General features: G+C 39.3%; 1 protein-coding gene across 2 annotated transcripts in view; it reads left to right on the top strand.

Moving 5' to 3' along the window:
- vldlr (very low density lipoprotein receptor) overlaps positions 1–17,112 on the top strand; it is a 92,083-nt gene that overhangs the window by 19,793 nt on the left and 55,178 nt on the right. For both annotated transcript variants that reach the window (XM_033647089.2, XM_033647088.2), the window contains exon 3: positions 5,678–5,800. In XM_033647089.2, the coding sequence (XP_033502980.1) occupies positions 5,678–5,800 (123 nt within the window). The remainder of the gene's footprint in view (positions 1–5,677; positions 5,801–17,112) is intronic.

Below are 17,112 nucleotides of genomic sequence, written 5' to 3'. Positions count from 1 at the left end.
GATCTCAAAAGGAATCTAGTTGTAGTCTTGTAAATATTGACCCAACAAGATCCCCAGTCTTTGCAAAATTGAATAGTGCGTGACTAAAAACTTGCATTGTCTTTAGATATAAGAGGGTGTCAGATTGTAGTCTTTTAAAATTATTTTCAAAAGTCTTTTTAAAGTCCTCCATGCATAAGCAGCAATGGATATCAAAAGCACTTTCATTATGGCTTCCAGTGTATTAAATCACTTATGAACCTTCTGAAAAATTTAAAAGTACCTTGCTTTTTTTTCTCACTGATTACATCAGAAAAACAGTGTCTTTAAAATCCACAAATACACACGGCATGAACTCAAAATCAATCTGTTGCACACACATCCATTGCTTTTATCGTACACATACATATTGCACAAACGTTGGCACATGTTCTCACTTCTTCACATTGTGACACACAGATGTGACATGACATTCACAACCCATCATGTTAACGTGGCCCCACCAGGAGACTTCCCAGCGTCCCTTGAGACAGAATGACCTGGTGATGGGAAGGTAGCAGATAGAGCAGAGCTAAATATGGGTACGACAGAGACGTGCGTGTCCAATACATTTTGAATCTTTCTCTACTTTCTTATGTCCCTCATCTATCTGGGTCAAATGAGACTGGGAGGGAGGAAAGAACAAGTGAAGGAAATGAGTGCGGGAAAAAGGAAGAAAACAAGGGATGGAGGGGAAGAATAAGAACAGCTGATCATACTGCAGGGCGATATAAGAGAAAAAAAAAATCCTGATAAGCAGAAGACGCCCTCAGATATAAATAAACTGGATGTCCTGCAGGGAATTAATTGAAGTGGGTAGCAGATGATTTTCCCGTACTTTAAAGGCTCACATACTAAATGAATGTACATTTACACTTCATTTATTTTGTTCAGTTTCTTCTACATAAAAGCCCACTAGAAATGGGAGTGTACGAGCCACTTAAGCACGTATTTATATTTGGTAAAATGTGTGTGTGTGTGTGTGTGTGTGTGTGTGTGTGTGTGTTGAAACAACATCATAAAGATTCTGATATTGTTTCTGAATATTTTGTATAGTGTATAGTAGAGGAATATGCTGAGCTATTGTTTATATTTGCTTTATTTCTGTGTTAGGAGACAGGCATAGGTTATTTACGACAAGTGTTGTGCCATCAGGCAGTTTAGAACACATGACAAAAGGAGATTGTTGGCAATGTCGTGCGTAAAGCCGACATGGAGTCTGTGTTGGTTTGGATTGTAATAAGTTTTCGATCATGTTATGACGTGTTAAACTGTATAATAACGGATGATACGGTGAGAATATACAGAAATGGGACATCAAGTTAGAATTAGGGATGTTCCTGTCAACTAAACGAAAAGTTTAATCAAGACAAAAAGTCAAAATTTAGCATTCAGCATAATTCCTGAGGCCTTTACCTTCATCAAAGTAAGGTGGAAGCATATCTTTTGAGGTCATTGTTGTGATGAGCTGCATCTTTTCAGACCAGGCGAGATAATGTCAGATTGGTCTGAGTGTGGCTAGCAGCGCTAGCAGCAGCAGCCATCGTTCCATACAGGTTAACATCCAAATGCTTCAGTTGAATGTGGTTGTGCTTTGCTCTAGTCAAGTGACTATACGTCATTTTTTTTCTGACACAGCCTATATGCTACCTTGTTTTCATTTTCTAGATCAAAGTACTGCCAAACCGTGCTGGTTTTGCGAGAGGACATCTCTTATTTCCCACCGTGCTGTTTTAAAACTCCAGTCTACTCGAGCATTACTGCGGGGAGGTGGGCTGCTCTCTGACAGCTCTGTAGCCCCCACTAGTGGCAGGTGGCTGCATGACAGTTAAGCTGCCTTGTACACGAATAAAACACTAATTTGTTCAACCGACTAATATTTCTGGTGCCAACGAGCGAGGAGGTGGACGTTTAATCGGTTCGACGTTTAATCTCTAGTTGGAAGTGGACCATACAAGATGTAATTTTGGAGGGGCTTGGCATGCCGTTTTGTTTTCTTTTTTGCATTCTCAAACTTCAGCTTTTTCCCTGTCTCGTTTGAGATCTTCACAAAAGGAACAGGAACACAAGTCAAAACTGAGACACCTTGCAGACTATGTGGCGTAGGAACTTTGGTGTGTTGAAACAGCCGCTATAGGGATGGATTAAACTCTTTAAGCTGCTGTAAAACTTTTAATGTAAAACATTTGCATAAAGTGTTGCCTTTCATAGCTGGCCATCAGCGAAATTACTACTTTGTTGTTTCAAGTTTTTAACTAGGCTAGTCATCAACAGTCTGAATCTTACCTCATCAGAGAAACAAATGGAGTTAAAGTTGGCAGCAACTTGGCTCGCAGTCCCCTCCAACCCTCCTGAATGTTCTGTGTCAGCCAAAGAGCATCACAGAAACACTGATTTTACCGTGAAACAGCTTCAGTCAGTGTTTCTACCGGTTTTGATTCATGAGTTTGTTTTGAAGAGGACAATATGAAAATTTTGGTGCTAAGTCAAAACCTCATAAAAAATGAATACAGAAGGAATCCTAAAATGTACCAGCAATGGTGGTTGTTAAACAAAGAGGACAAGAACTCCCATCATCCCTTGCCACTTCATGACATCATCAAATTCTCCACCCAGCTGGACATTGTATGCACTTGCGGAACACTAAACATCAAAATGGACTGAGCTGAAAGTAGTTGGTGATTAGAAAAACTCAGACTCGGAACAAAAGAGCAGAGATTATGACATATTACTGATGGAGTTTGTGCTGTGGAAATATACATTATACTAAATTTGTCCAGACAGCAGGTGAACATCGAGGGTGTTGAGTTTGCATCAACTGCCAATCAAATCAGGAGCAGGTTAGTGACTGTTCTTTTGGTGACAGTAAAGTGATGATGGACTAAAATGGATTTTGGCCCTCTGCCCATGATCGCTTTCACCCCTTCACTCTGCCTCACGGCCGCTGACATTTTGTTGCATTCGAGTGTCCATCTGTTATTCAGTCAGTGGGAGATCAGAGCTGCTTTGTCTTTCAACCCAGACAGAACTGAGACATGTGAAAGAAGAGAAACCAAAATTAATTCATAAAAGAAGGTTGGTAATGAGGCCCGCTGCGACTTGCTGCTGTTGTGGCTCAAACTGAAGTTGGTTGTTTTTTGAGTGCGTATTTGTATTCTGGTCAGAGAGACTGAGGAGAGGCCTCAAGGAGACACCGAAGCCCCTGCAAAGAGATGGAGGTGCTGAGAGTGGAGGTGTTTGTGTTGTGTTATAGACAGTTTTTAAAAATCCTCAGTTTGCCTTAAAACATTTATTTTTTCAGTGTTGCTTCATCTCTTCCTTGCTGCTGCTGCTTCTTCTTTCTCTTTTTCCTGTTTCCTGATTTGCACAAGACAAACATCCTGGAGATGTGGCTAAATGATTCATCGTTTGACATCAAAATTGCGATTGCAAATTAAAAGGCAAATAGCAAGAGCCGTGATTCTAATTTGAACTTGTATAATTAAATGCCTCTTAATAAGCTTTAGGAGGTGAGAGGTTTAGCCTAGTCGGAGGCTCTTACTTCTGCTGCTTTGGATGCACCATTGCAGACCCATTTACTCACCTGTTGTCAATTTGGTGAGTTGGCTGAATGTTCAAAACATTGTCAATTTGAAGACATGAGAAAATTAAGTAGCTCAGTACCTGAGTCACAATGGCTGATGTTTATTAAACTTTAAAGTAGGACTGGGTTATTTTGGCCTATAAATAATGATGTATTATTCAGTTTTATTGTGATACACAATACAGTATATGTCTATTTTGAAAGCCCCTCTAAACTACTGTACTCTACTGAAATACTGAACTACAACATAAATGATGGAAAGTTAATGTACCGTCAATAAAATACAAGTACTTTATGATAAAGTAAAACAAAGTACTGTTAAGATAACGTAAAGTTCAACACTGTTATAATAAAGTTAAATAAGGTAGTTATATTAACCTCCTGAGACCCTGCGTCCTCATATACAAATTTGACCAATTTTAGCAACAGTAACAAGATAAGACGCTGTTATTAGCAAGTATTTGTTTGAAGACATTGGGACTTTGTAATCATCTCGTTTGAGGAGACTGGGACTTAATTATTGACAACGTTTAGTTTTTTATACTTATCAGGTCCTACTGATCCCAAATAGCTAGGAGGAATTACAGAAGCATACCAAACAAAAGTTTGGGTCTAAGTAGCACAAAGTTAAATAATATACTATTATAACAAAGTTGAATAAAGAATTGCTATAATGAAGTTAAATAAAATACTGTTGTGATAAATCTAAATAAAGTTTAAGTACTGTTTTAATAAAGTTAAATACAGGAACGTTATAATGAAATAACTCAAAATGGAACCATTAGTGTTTTTATTTTGAAGCACTCGGCTCCTCACGGGCAGGAAATGTTGATTACTTTGCTGTTAACTTGAAGTTTCTGGTCAACAGTTAGATGTCAGCAGTTAGCAAAAGGTTAACCCATCACAGCAGCACCATTAAACATGAGCATTTATTTACTGTAATTGGGAAACAACCCAACTGCATTGATATTTGCAAGTTGCACTGGTGCTCTGTGGTCGCAAAATGCAACTAAATGATCATGGCCTGGCGTCCTGCAGAAAAACACACGCCTTAACTCACACTCTATTGCCCAGAAGACAGTTGCCTGGATGGTGAGGGCAGTGACAATTTATACTCCACAATTTAAGTTAAACTCATTTGCAATATAGTCATTTTGTACATCCCACATGGAACATACCACAATATATCAAGTATAATTGATACATCACCCACCCTTACATTAAAGCCCTGGGAGCTAACTTTAATGTGAGCTTGAACTGCTTAAGTAGGCTTGTCAATACTATCATTAGGGCAGAGCTTCTCAAATCTAAAGGGGGTCACAACGTAAAGAACAGGCAAGGAAAGCCAAACATTTCTGCAACACCAAATTGATTTTCACTCTTTAAACTATTTTTTTTCTCTTTTATTAATTGGTCATTTTATCCTCCTTGAGGCTCTAAAAATTATTCAAGTTAATCAGTCTCAGAAGGACGAAATTCCTTGGCTAACTGGTAAAAGTTTATTGACATTTTCAACTTGGCTTTTCACAGACGGCAGTGCAGCTGTTTTCAGTAAATAATCCAATGATTACAGGTGGTTATTATTCGCTCAGCCCTACTTGGAGACGGCCCTGACTGAGGGTTATCAGTGTTTTTCTTAATCCTGTACTCTTTTGCCATGTTCATTTATAAAGCAAGAATTTTCAGCAAATAATCTAACTCATGGTCAAGACTGGAGTGTTTTTTTTACTTGTAATTTCACTTTATCTGTTAGCTGTGTTTCCTGTTTTCCTCCTTTTGATGGAAAATGAATGCAGCAGTCAAATCTCCAGAGGATAGTTCTGAATGCATTTTTAATGCGAATGTGGAGTTTGGGCTTTGCTTAATCAGTCTGCAACAAATTGTATACTCATGACCTTTTCACCTGATAAAGAAAGAAACTCTGCCTTTGTATATTGTAATTCATGAGAAGTGCGAGTATGGTTTCGGTCTTTTTCCCCTTCTCTTCCTGTTATTTGTGTCTTCCTATTTCTTTCATTAAAGAACACGAAGCCTATCTGTATAATAAATCCATCTCTCTTTTCTGTTCTTCTCCAGTTAGAAAGACTTGTATGGAGGTGGACTTTGTGTGTCGCAATGGCCAGTGTGTCCCGAAGAGATGGCACTGTGATGGGGAGCCTGACTGTGAGGACGGGTCTGACGAGAGCGTCGAAATATGCCGTGAGTAGATGGTTTCCTGTCTGACAAACATCGCACAGGTTTCAAGTCAGATTCTGTTCAGAGCTTGTCTCAACCCTTACCTTATTTACCACAACACACTTAGAATAAATTTTGCTGCCAAAGTATTTTTTGAGGTTTTGTTGCGCTAACCTAAAATCACAAAGTTTACATTTCTGCTTTCCAAGACAGACTTAGAACCAAAGGTCTTGCATTTATTTCCTCCATTTCAGGCAATCATTGAGTTTTATTCTTTTCAATCGATTTGAAAATCCACTTGTTTCCACTTGGAAATTGAAAGTTGCTTCAGGGCAGTTATTTCCGGACATTTTTATGTCTTTATGTTTAAAGAGTAACATAGGAGTTTTCAACCTGTAACATATTTTCTCATGTTTAATGTCTTAACTTGAATGAGACAAGCTGCCATGTAACCACTCAAGACCTTTGACACGGTCAGTTTGTCGACTTAAAGTACTTGTTTTTTCCCACTGACAGGCTCAGATTATTTAAAGTGTCTGACGACTTATGGAGGGGATCCCTTTGGAGAGTCCTGACATTGCTATCGCCAAACCTGTTAGCTTGTATAGAGCCGAGGGGTGTGCCATATCATATCGTTCATGATAATACCGGTATAGTTTTTAATATGATGTGAAAAATTAATCGTGATACTTGAAATATTTGGACTTGTTGACACTGTCGTCATACTGTTACCCACGGCAACAACAAGCATGGCTGAAAGAGAAATTATTACCGACCCTGCGGTGGTTCCAAAAAGACTTAAGTAATGTGGAATAAACTGTGGCATCATTAGGCCTGGGCATCCTTAATGAGACTCTTTTAGCGAGTTACCGAGTCTCACCCTCCCTGCAGAGGGAACTCAGTCAGCGGCTCCTCCAGCAGCAGCACAGCGTCTCTCCCTCTCTTCTCCTGCCATGTGCACATGGCAGTCGGTGTCGTTAAGTGATTAAACATTTGGTAATGTAAACCTTTGTGCAGCTTAACAAAAAGCGGAAAAAAAAAAAAAAAGCGAAACAGCCTGTCACAGGTTACAGTGTGATGATTAGAGGAGAAATGGCAGAGCATAAATGTCCAGGTGGAAAAAAAACAACTCAGCTCAATCATTTAGAATTTTGAAGAGAAGGAAATCACCTGTTGATTCATATATATACTGTGTATATATAGATCCCAGGGTACATTTTTTTTTTTTTAATTTGGGAGCTGTTGAACTATTTATATTGTATACAGAATCTGAATCTCACTCTGAGTTACTGTTGTTGTTCACAAACTTAAGAAATGAGAGATAATTTTTGTTTAGTTTTTACTGAATATTTGAATGCAAATTGTTAGGTTATTTTTAGGTTATGTTCATTTCAACCAGACTAGCATTGGTGATTCTTAAACCAGTGGAGAGACAAACCAAGACAGTTTTTGAGAGTTGTATTTTGTTTTTGTTTTACGATGATAATATTGCTGTTTATTTAAATGGAGTCTAGTTGGTTTGGCAAGAGTGATTTTGGGGCTGTTTATGGTTAAACAAAAAGGATCTTAGTCTTTCTTCTTCCTTTTCACATTGTTGTCAGACACTTCTGTTGTTGCATTGACATTGAGTTTGCTCAGATGCGATCAGGTACATTGTTACTGTGTTACGTAGTTGGGAAAAACTCAAACCTCAGTCAACTGTAAAAGAGCTGAAATTCTTAGCTTTTTTATCAAGCCTTAATTGTCTTCCAAGATTTTTTTCCCCAAAAACCTTAACCTTATAGTGTGGTGCTTTTCAGCAGCCAATTTCTCTGATGGTGGAGCCTTTAACAAACACCCAAATGAACCAACAAGAAAGAGGTTCTTGTTTTCAAATACACTATCATGCCATCTAAAAGTGTTCGATATGCTATTTGACAGAGTCCAGCATTATTCTGTAATGGTGCAATTGTTGAAGACTTTTTCATCCATGGACTGTGGGATTTGGCTGAGTCAAAATGTCAGTGAATGTCTCCCAGCGTAACAGTGTGGCTCAGTGATGTGTTTTTAATAGTTTTGGATACCAGTGGAGCTCTGTGGTAAAGAGGAATAAGATTTATCAGGCTTTGGACACACACACACACACACACACACACACACACAATAATTGTTAGTAAGATGCATTCATTGTTGGTTTGTGTTTTCATGGGATTTGTGACAGTAAGAAAAATTTAGAACAGCTTTAGTATTAAGATCCTTCGGGTCATTAAAAGAAGCACCTCAAACATGTGCCAATTAACCTCTAAAAATTACCATTATGTGCCACCTTAGAGAACACTGCTGCACAAAGGTCAGCAACTCCAATAGGTTCATTCAGGACAGCGAAACACATAAATACATATCAACAACAATGTGAAACCAGGGGCCTGTGTCACGAAGCAGGATTAATGTCTTAGCGAGGTAACTTCAGGGTTAACCCTGGGTTTTCGGTCTCACAAAGCCGGTTCAGTTCTTATCGGGGTAGATCACCATGGTAACTTACTCTGAACGGCTATCCTGCTCCGGAGCAGGGTAAGTTCAGGGTTGAATCTGATCCTATAAAAAGCACCACCCACTGGCCAATCAGCTGTTCGGAAAAAAATGACTCGCTGACAGAAATGCAGCCCAGTCATGACGGGAAGTTTAATTAATTTGATTGATTTTGATTTGAAAGTTTATTTTGAACATTAAAAAAGAAAAGAAAGCAGCAACAACAGACAATGAAAAGATTGTTCAAAAAGGAGTGGAAAGAAGTCGAAATTTCATCCCACCCCTTCATAAGAAAGAAACTGATCATTTGTGGACACTTAATAGCGCCATTAATTAGTGCCAACATTTTGTTTTGTTGGAGGAAATGATCCCTGTTAAAGATAATGGGCCTAATTGACAGCTTTGCTGCTGGAAATGTGGAAAGTAGCCTATCATGTCTACACTTCATGGTGTTTGAGGGATTTTCCTTTTTGTTTTTTAAAGAGGGAGACTAGGTATATTTTTGCGCAGCTGTTAATTTCTAACACAGCTCAATATCAGGATGATTTTATTCAGACTATCAATTTGGTGTTGATATGATTTATTTGTGGTGTCAACTTTAAGCTTTATTGTAGCATAAATAATGTTATGACAAAGAAGACCAATGCAATGATGTTAGACGATAATTGTAATACACACAATTCATCTGCGCAGCACTGATTTCATGGGATTCAAGGGTGTGATCAGTGTCAGATGTACAGGTACAGGTACTGTAGCTACTTGAACCAGTGATGAGTAATTTAACCTACACATAATTTTATTTGCTACCTTGTTTTGTCTTGATTTTTCCCTCTCTCCTCCTCTATTTCTTCTTTCCTCACCTGTTTTTTTTCTTCTCTATTATGTGATTTCATTGATGTTTTGACAAGCTTTGATAAGCTTTTAGTGGCTTCTAACCTCTCCAGCACTTTTCTTTTTTTAATCTTGTAAAATTTATACTGTCTGTTTTTAACATTGTGTGCAAATAAACTAATCTTAACTAAAACTAAACATTATTCATCCCGTTATGTGTTGCCACGCATGTTTCCTCCTCCTGCAGCTGCCACGGTGTTGGCCTTTTCTGTAATGTTACTTTTCTCCTCCTCATATTTTAGTAGAATTAATCTCTGATCCTCACGAGAAATACTTTTCCCCTCACATATGGCGCTCTGTGAGGACGCTCAGTGACGCTGTGCTTCTCTCATGATTGTGATTGGTCCGCTGCGTGCGCGTTCACGGCTCTTGATAAAGCAACCCTGGGTTGAGTTACCGAGTTGATATCCAGTGTCGTGATACCAATTATCCTGATTGCCATTGTTAGGGTTAGTCAACCCAGGATAGGTCTGGGTAACCGAGGAAAGGTTGATCTCGCTTCGTGATACAGGCCCCAGGACGTGTACACATGTGTCCCACAGGAGGTCAGACAGTGTGAGCAGCCTCTGACTGCAGTGAGGAGCATGGTTTACACTAAGGCAATAAATAGCAAGGACAAACTGATCTATCCATTCTCTTCTGGCTCACATCCTTGGGTCACTGATTTGTCGTAAATATCATGGTGAGGGCACTGTTGGCTAATTAATCTGAAAGTGCGATTGCTTTTTATTGAGAGCTGACGTTTGGCTTGCTATACAGTACAGGCCAAAAGTTTGGACACACCTTCTCATTCAATGCGTTTTCTTTATTTTCATGACTATTTACATTGTAGATTCTCACTGAAGGCATCAGAACTATGAATGAACACATGTGGAGTTATGTACTTAACAAAAAAAGGTGAAATAACTGAAAACATGTTTTATATTCTAGTTTCTTCAAAATAGCCACCCTTTGCTCTGATTACTGCTTTGCACACTCTTGGCATTCTCTCCATGAGCTTCAAGAGGTAGTCACCTGAAATGGTTTTCCAACAGTCTTGAAGGAGTTCCCAGAGGTGTTTAGCACTTGTTGGCCCCTTTGCCTTCACTCTGTGGTCCAGCTCACCCCAAACCATCTGGATTGGGTTCAGGTCCGGTGACTGTGGAGGCCAGGTCATCTGCCGCAGCACTCCATCACTCTCCTTCTTGGTCAAATAGCCCTTACACAGCCTGGAGGTGTGTTTGGGGTCATTGTCCTGTTGAAAAATAAATGATCGTCCAACTAAACGCAAACCGGATGGGATGGCATGTCGCTGCAGGATGCTGTGGTAGCCATGCTGGTTCAGTGTGCCTTCAATTTTGAATAAATCCCCAACAGTGTCACCAGCAAAACACCCCCACACCATCACACCTCCTCCTCCATGCTTCACAGTGGGAACCAGGCATGTGGAATCCATCCGTTCACCTTTTCTGCGTCTCACAAAGACACGGCGGTTGGAACCAAAGATCTCAAATTTGGACTCATCAGACCAAAGCACAGATTTCCACTGGTCTAATGTCCATTCCTTGTGTTTCTTGGCCCAAACAAATCTCTTCTGCTTGTTGCCTCTCCTTAGCAGTGGTTTCCTAGCAGCTATTTGACCATGAAGGCCTGATTCGCGCAGTCTCCTCTTAACAGTTGTTCTAGAGATGGGTCTGCTGCTAGAACTCTGTGTGGCATTCATCTGGTCTCTGATCTGAGCTGCTGTTAACTTGTGATTTCTGAGGCTGGTGACTCGGATGAACTTATCCTCAGAAGCAGAGGTGACTCTTGGTCTTCCTTTCCTGGGTCGGTCCTCATGTGTGCCAGTTTCGTTGTAGCGCTTGATGGTTTTTGCGACTCCACTTGGGGACACATTTAAAGTTTTTGCAATTTTCCGGACTGACTGACCTTCATTTCTTAAAGTAATGATGGCCACTCGTTTTTCTTTAGTTAGCTGATTGGTTCTTGCCATAATATGAATTTTAACAGTTGTCCAATAGGGCTGTCGGCTGTGTATTAACCCGACTTCTGCACAACACAACTGATGGTCCCAACCCCATTGATAAAGCAAGAAATTCCACTAATTAACCCTGATAAGGCACACCTGTGAAGTGGAAACCATTTCAGGTGACTACCTCTTGAAGCTCATGGAGAGAATGCCAAGAGTGTGCAAAGCAGTAATCAGAGCAAAGGGTGGCTATTTTGAAGAAACTAGAATATAAAACATGTTTTCAGTTATTTCACCTTTTTTTGTTAAGTACATAACTCCACATGTGTTCATTCATAGTTCTGATGCCTTCAGTGAGAATCTACAGTGTAAATAGTCATGAAAATAAAGAAAACGCATTGAATGAGAAGGTGTGTCCAAACTTTTGGCCTGTACTGTACGTTGACAAAAATGTATCAGACACAATAAGCCTTTATACAGAAATCAACACACTTTAACTTGTGGTGAGTAGTATAAAAATACATATACTATAAGAAATCTCTTCAGGCTTAGCTTTGCTTGTATTGTTTGTTTTGGATGAGCCAGACAGACTGAAGGGGAGACAGCCATGTATTAGTATTTGCTGAACAGTAAAAAAAAAAAAAAAAAAAAAGATTTGAGCATAAAAATTCATTCATCTTTATCCTGTTAGAGTAATCTCCCAAGGGTCCACCTACAACAGGAGCTTTTTCTGGAGCTCTCAACTGACCAAACCTCAGTTCTTGGGTCATGTGATTATATTTAAGCCTTCCATTCAATGATGAAAACTGAGAAATGCTAGCAAGTAAACCCTTTTAGTCAGATTTTTATTTGGTTAAACTGCCTAACCGTTTCAAGGCACATAGACTTCCATTTTATACATTTTATACTTCTACTGCATTGTATTTTATAGAGATATTGTACTTTTTATTCTTACCCAGGGCTCAACACTTACTTTAAAAGTGGTTCCCAGACTGGCAACACTGAAAATACGGTCGCCATTTTTAGTCACCTACTATTTTGAGTTATTGAGATACTATGTGGTTACACGTATTGAGACAATGTGACGAACGAATGTAAAATCTTTAATTACAGCAACCTAAACAAACTACTTTATAGTTGTGTTTTATCTAAACCTTTCCTTTTTTTTTTTTTTTTTTCATTCAGTTTCATCTGGTTCTTTGTCAGTTGAATCAGATTACACATTCATTTGTGATGTTGATGAGTTAGTCAAACTTTTGAAACCAACTTTAAAAAAAACCAATCAGCTTCCCCATTGTCTCTAAAACAGATGCTTGTGTACGCGGAGGGTAAACTGACCAACACACATGCAGCGTCGTCTGGTTCCAACTGTGACATCATTAAAAAATATATATGTATAATCAATACAAGAAATTATTTATTTTGGGTTGCATGCTTTGCTGTTTGATGTTCCTATTTTAATACATTAAAAAGTGCCACTGATGGTACCCAAATGCCAAGAACTGGTTGCCAGTTCCTCAAAACGGTTGCCAACAATATCCTGGAAAGCATGTTTATTTTCCACTGCATAATGCCCTCTAACATCTGGCTTTTGTATTTAATGGGAAAGGTTAAAATCGACACCCGGGTGGACATGCTAATTTTAGCGTCTTTGACAGTGTGATATAATGATGCAGCGCCACAAAATACAGTTTGTCTCGGCCCAAGCAGTGCTTAAACATCTTTCCAAGTTTAGTCGGTACAGATTTTCAGAAAGAGACTAAATAAGAAAGAGATGCAAAAAAAGAAGTAACCATTGTGACATTTTCACTGGCCTCTGTGCTGCTTTCTACTGTTTACTAATCTGTTTTCAGGCGAACATGACACACAGTGTAAAAAACAAAAACAGACATACTTTTTTACTGTCTGCAGAGCCGTGTACTTGGCTCTGGTCTACTGGCAATAGGAAAGCAATCTATCGTCTATTTTTAATGGGTTTTCCAGCTTTTAAAAGACCCACATACTCTAATTTTGGTGGAAGAGGATATTCTCTACCACATTTTTTGACAGCTGTAGGTCCTCATTACGTATAGATTGAAATTTTACATCCTTGTAAAATGTTTTTGCAATTGTATGTAATGTATTTTTAATGAATTAACTTAGCCAACAGTGTATATATAGTTGAAAATAGCTCCTAGTCAACTAGCTCACAGTGCACTCAAGGTTTCAGTATACTTCTTTACTTCTTCCACCACTGACATAATATATTGTGAAAAGTTTTTCCTCTAGGTTGAAAATGGTGCAAGACATCTGGCTGATGACTATTCAAGTAGGCTTAGCAACCAGCTGCAGAGTTTTCTGACCGTCTGAGTGCATAGTAGAGATTTCCCGCTGTTTTAAACTGCATCTCACTGTTACAGAAATTCAGTGAGGCACTTAAAAGCAGCGAGAGGGGGCTCCCCTGTGAGCAGCCCTGTCAAATAAATAAGTTGTTTAAATGGAACTAAGGAGAGCTGCTGAGCTTTAAATGCTGTAGCTGTGATGTGAGGTTTCGCTGAGGTGCTCGTCAGAAATCAAAGAGATGCAAGATGATGGAAAGTATTTATATTGAAGTTGTTTTTAATGAGGATTTCTCGTCTACGCTGCCTTCAATTTGCCGTTGTAAAGACAAATGGACTATGGTGTCTCCACAGGTACAGAGATAAACATCAGAGGGAAGATGAAGGCACTTCATCAGTGCATGTTAGTTTGATGTTCACTGCTTCCTGAAGTCTTCCTGAATGCTTAAAGCAAGTCAACTAAAGAAAGATGGGTGTCTTTCATCCATGGTACTCTAAGTAACTGCTGAACCTCAGGTCTAGGATGAAACCAGTATCAGTGGAGGACAAAGAACAAAGGCTCACTTGAGGGTTGATGAGACACTGAACACTTTATGTAAATATCTTAGCAGTAGAAAAGACAAACCGTCAGCAACTGTTTGTCAAACCCATTTCACTAGCATTTTTTCACCCCTCAGGTGCTTAAGATTTACTGTGTGCCAGTGCAACACACAAACAAATACAGAATCATCAAAGAAAAGTCATCTTTGCACACCTGACAAGAACACATCTGTTTCCTGCTGCCTTTTATTAAATCAAACAGTTTAAACTTCACTAATACGTGACAACAAAATAAACAACAAAACATCAGTATTTACCCTCGGCTAAATCGTTATTTTAATCATCAGTATCGGTGCATCTCTAGTCTCTGACCCGTTTTGGTCACATGCGCTGCACAATGGTTCACCTGGTGCGTATGGTGGCACAGACAGTAACCAACTACTGTCACAGCCGCTTCAACCCGTCGTCCTTCCCAGGTTTTCAAATACCGACACCTTATCAAGCCCCGTCGTTAGCCTTATCAGACCCTCATAGCGACGTTATTTCTAAAAAGTGGCAACAGACAAATTTTGTGACTTAAGACCATCAGAGCTGCTCAGAGTAATCACAGTGATGACCTCTTAGGCCACCAGTGTGGAGTCTGTCCTTCCCATTCTCTTTCCTCTTGCTTCGTGCACACAGTGTGGGGCAGACAGGAGCATGCCACAGGAGTGGAGGTTAATATTCTATTCTAGTAATTCAGTTTCAGTTCATTTTATAAGTGTCAAGAAGATCTGTCCAGTAACCTGGAGCACTTTGTTATTTTGAGATTTGTTTGAGTGAGAGAAGGTCCTGTAACCTGCTGCAATTTTAGAGAAAGCATAAAAGTGATTAAATAGTCATGAACATGATTATGAACATAGAATTGAATTTTCATTAAGAATAGAAGTTACAAAAATGTCTGAGTATGCTGTTGATTATAGTTCTCAGAAAGAAAATCAGAATTGGCCAAAATCGGGATCAGCAGGTCAGTCAAAAAAATCTATCTATTTAGAAATGACTCGACTACTCCAAATTGAGTCTATAGATAGAATCTGAATGGTGTACAAATTATTAAGAATAAAAAATGTGATTTTGGACCATATGCAGTAAATGACGCTCTTGATCATACTATTAACATGTGCACTGGGATATACCAATAGTAAATTCCAAGATGGACTATGTAAGATCACGGAATACAAATCATAAATAGGTCAGCAATACAGTGAAATCTTCAACAATACAAAATGGAGAAACTGCTCCTTAAACCACAAAATAAATACTGCCCAAGGCTAAGCAAAGAGCTTGACTTTTTATAACAAAGTAAATCAATGAAGCAATAGAGAGGGTTACACAATAGATCCAAGTAGAGCATGACTTGTCATTGTGGGTTTTGATTTCAAGTTTTTGGATATCCTTTTTTATTAATTGTCAGTGATTAAAAGGTATTTTACCAAGCCCTTAGCTGATAGATAGACTTTACAGACTGGACCCGCTTTGTTAATAGAAGCACCAGATGATGAAGTGCTTCCTTCCCAGAATAATGATTTGGAATATTTCCTAATATTGAAGGTCTTGGGTTTATTTTTAGGAAGGCACCAGCAGGAGTTTTGTGTGAAAGTTAGGAGAGAATAGATGGAAAAGAAGATTAAGAACAAATAATAAAAAAAAAGTATATATAAGCAATTCTTGAGTCAGACGGTGAATATAAAGTGGAACCTGGGAGTTATCCACTCTTCATCTCAGTGTTTGTGAAGCGCTGTTTGCTGTGGAAGCAGAGGTGTGTGCGAGAGGGTTATACTCCAGCTGTTTTACACAGCAGTCCTCTTTGGTTTCTGCTGCAGAGTGTCAACACAGCAGGTTGAGTGCACAAACCCGAAAAACAAGGCAAAAATAAATTCTTCACCTCCTGGCAGAAAAGAAAACAACACTTCATCTTCGAGTCGGGGCAAATCCCTCCTGCACTCTTGGATGGGGATCTGTGGTGCTCTCTGCCAAAATGAGAGCGGTGCAGTTTGGGGAGTCGTTCAAGCACCGGAGTTATTCAAAGCCATGGGCTGTGTGGTGTTGCCAAGACCTTTCTGGGGTTTTAGTGTTATCAAGTTTGAGTTTATCACCCTGTCGTGTGTGTGGTCCAGTCTTTATCATACGAGACTTAGTTGACCACCTGCTTGGAACCATTTAGGTCAGAAAAGTCCTGAAGGGGCAGAGCATGACCTCATTGTTAATAAATCTTTATTAACTGAGTAGTTATGTGACAGTATGTGGCTTTACCAAACGGGAAAGTTGCCTGTTTCAACGAGACGAGTTGAAACGGGCAACTACTTGCTCTGCGCCATTCTGCAAGGTTCTGAAAACCTCTGGGTTCACACCAATGCAACTAGATGAGACAGTGTATCATCAACAACTCTCTGTTCTTCCATTCTGATTTTCAGTTTTTTAGGCTTATTTTGTGGCTGAACATAATTTGTAGCTTCTTGAAATATGAATGAGGATAGTGATAGTGAGATACTGGCTACAGTTGCATTTGTAGTTATGATTGAATGATGAAAATGTACATCAGATTGACTGTACTGATAATAAATACACCACAATAATATAAAGAACCAGCGCCAATTAATTAGTTAGTGAGAGTGTGTGTGTGTGTGTGGGGGGGGGGGGGGGGGGTTTGAGCTCAAGCTCAGACCTACCAGCTCAGACCGCTGCAACTTCTCTCTGCAACATTCTAAAACAGTGTCGTCTCATCACAAATCTTCGGTCTGAACTGGGCTTTAGTTTTAATTCTGCATGACAAAGTAATCTGAATTACTCAGGTTGTAGGCCGAAGTAAACCAGCTGCCATTAAGGCTCAGACACACCAAACCGACACCAGTGAACTAGTGGCGACGAAGCTAAAAAGTTACACTTAACCACACCACAAGGACTACAGCCAACGGCCTACTAGCATGTATATTCTGCACCTGTGTGAGAGGAAATAACTCTCCATAGCAGCAAGCAGCGGTATTCGTCATTCAAAAAGGGAAACTGAAAGATCAACAGGACAGATTTAAGGGGTTGGTTATCCAGTTAGTATGTAAATAAGAGGACCTGATGTTGAAAGAACAAAAAACACC

The sequence above is a fragment of the Epinephelus lanceolatus genome, chromosome 19, assembly GCF_041903045.1.
Source record: "Epinephelus lanceolatus isolate andai-2023 chromosome 19, ASM4190304v1, whole genome shotgun sequence".
Lineage (NCBI taxonomy): Eukaryota > Metazoa > Chordata > Actinopteri > Perciformes > Serranidae > Epinephelus > Epinephelus lanceolatus.
The sequence above is the reverse complement of the archived record's forward strand: the minus strand, read 5'-3'. Positions and strand labels throughout refer to the sequence as shown.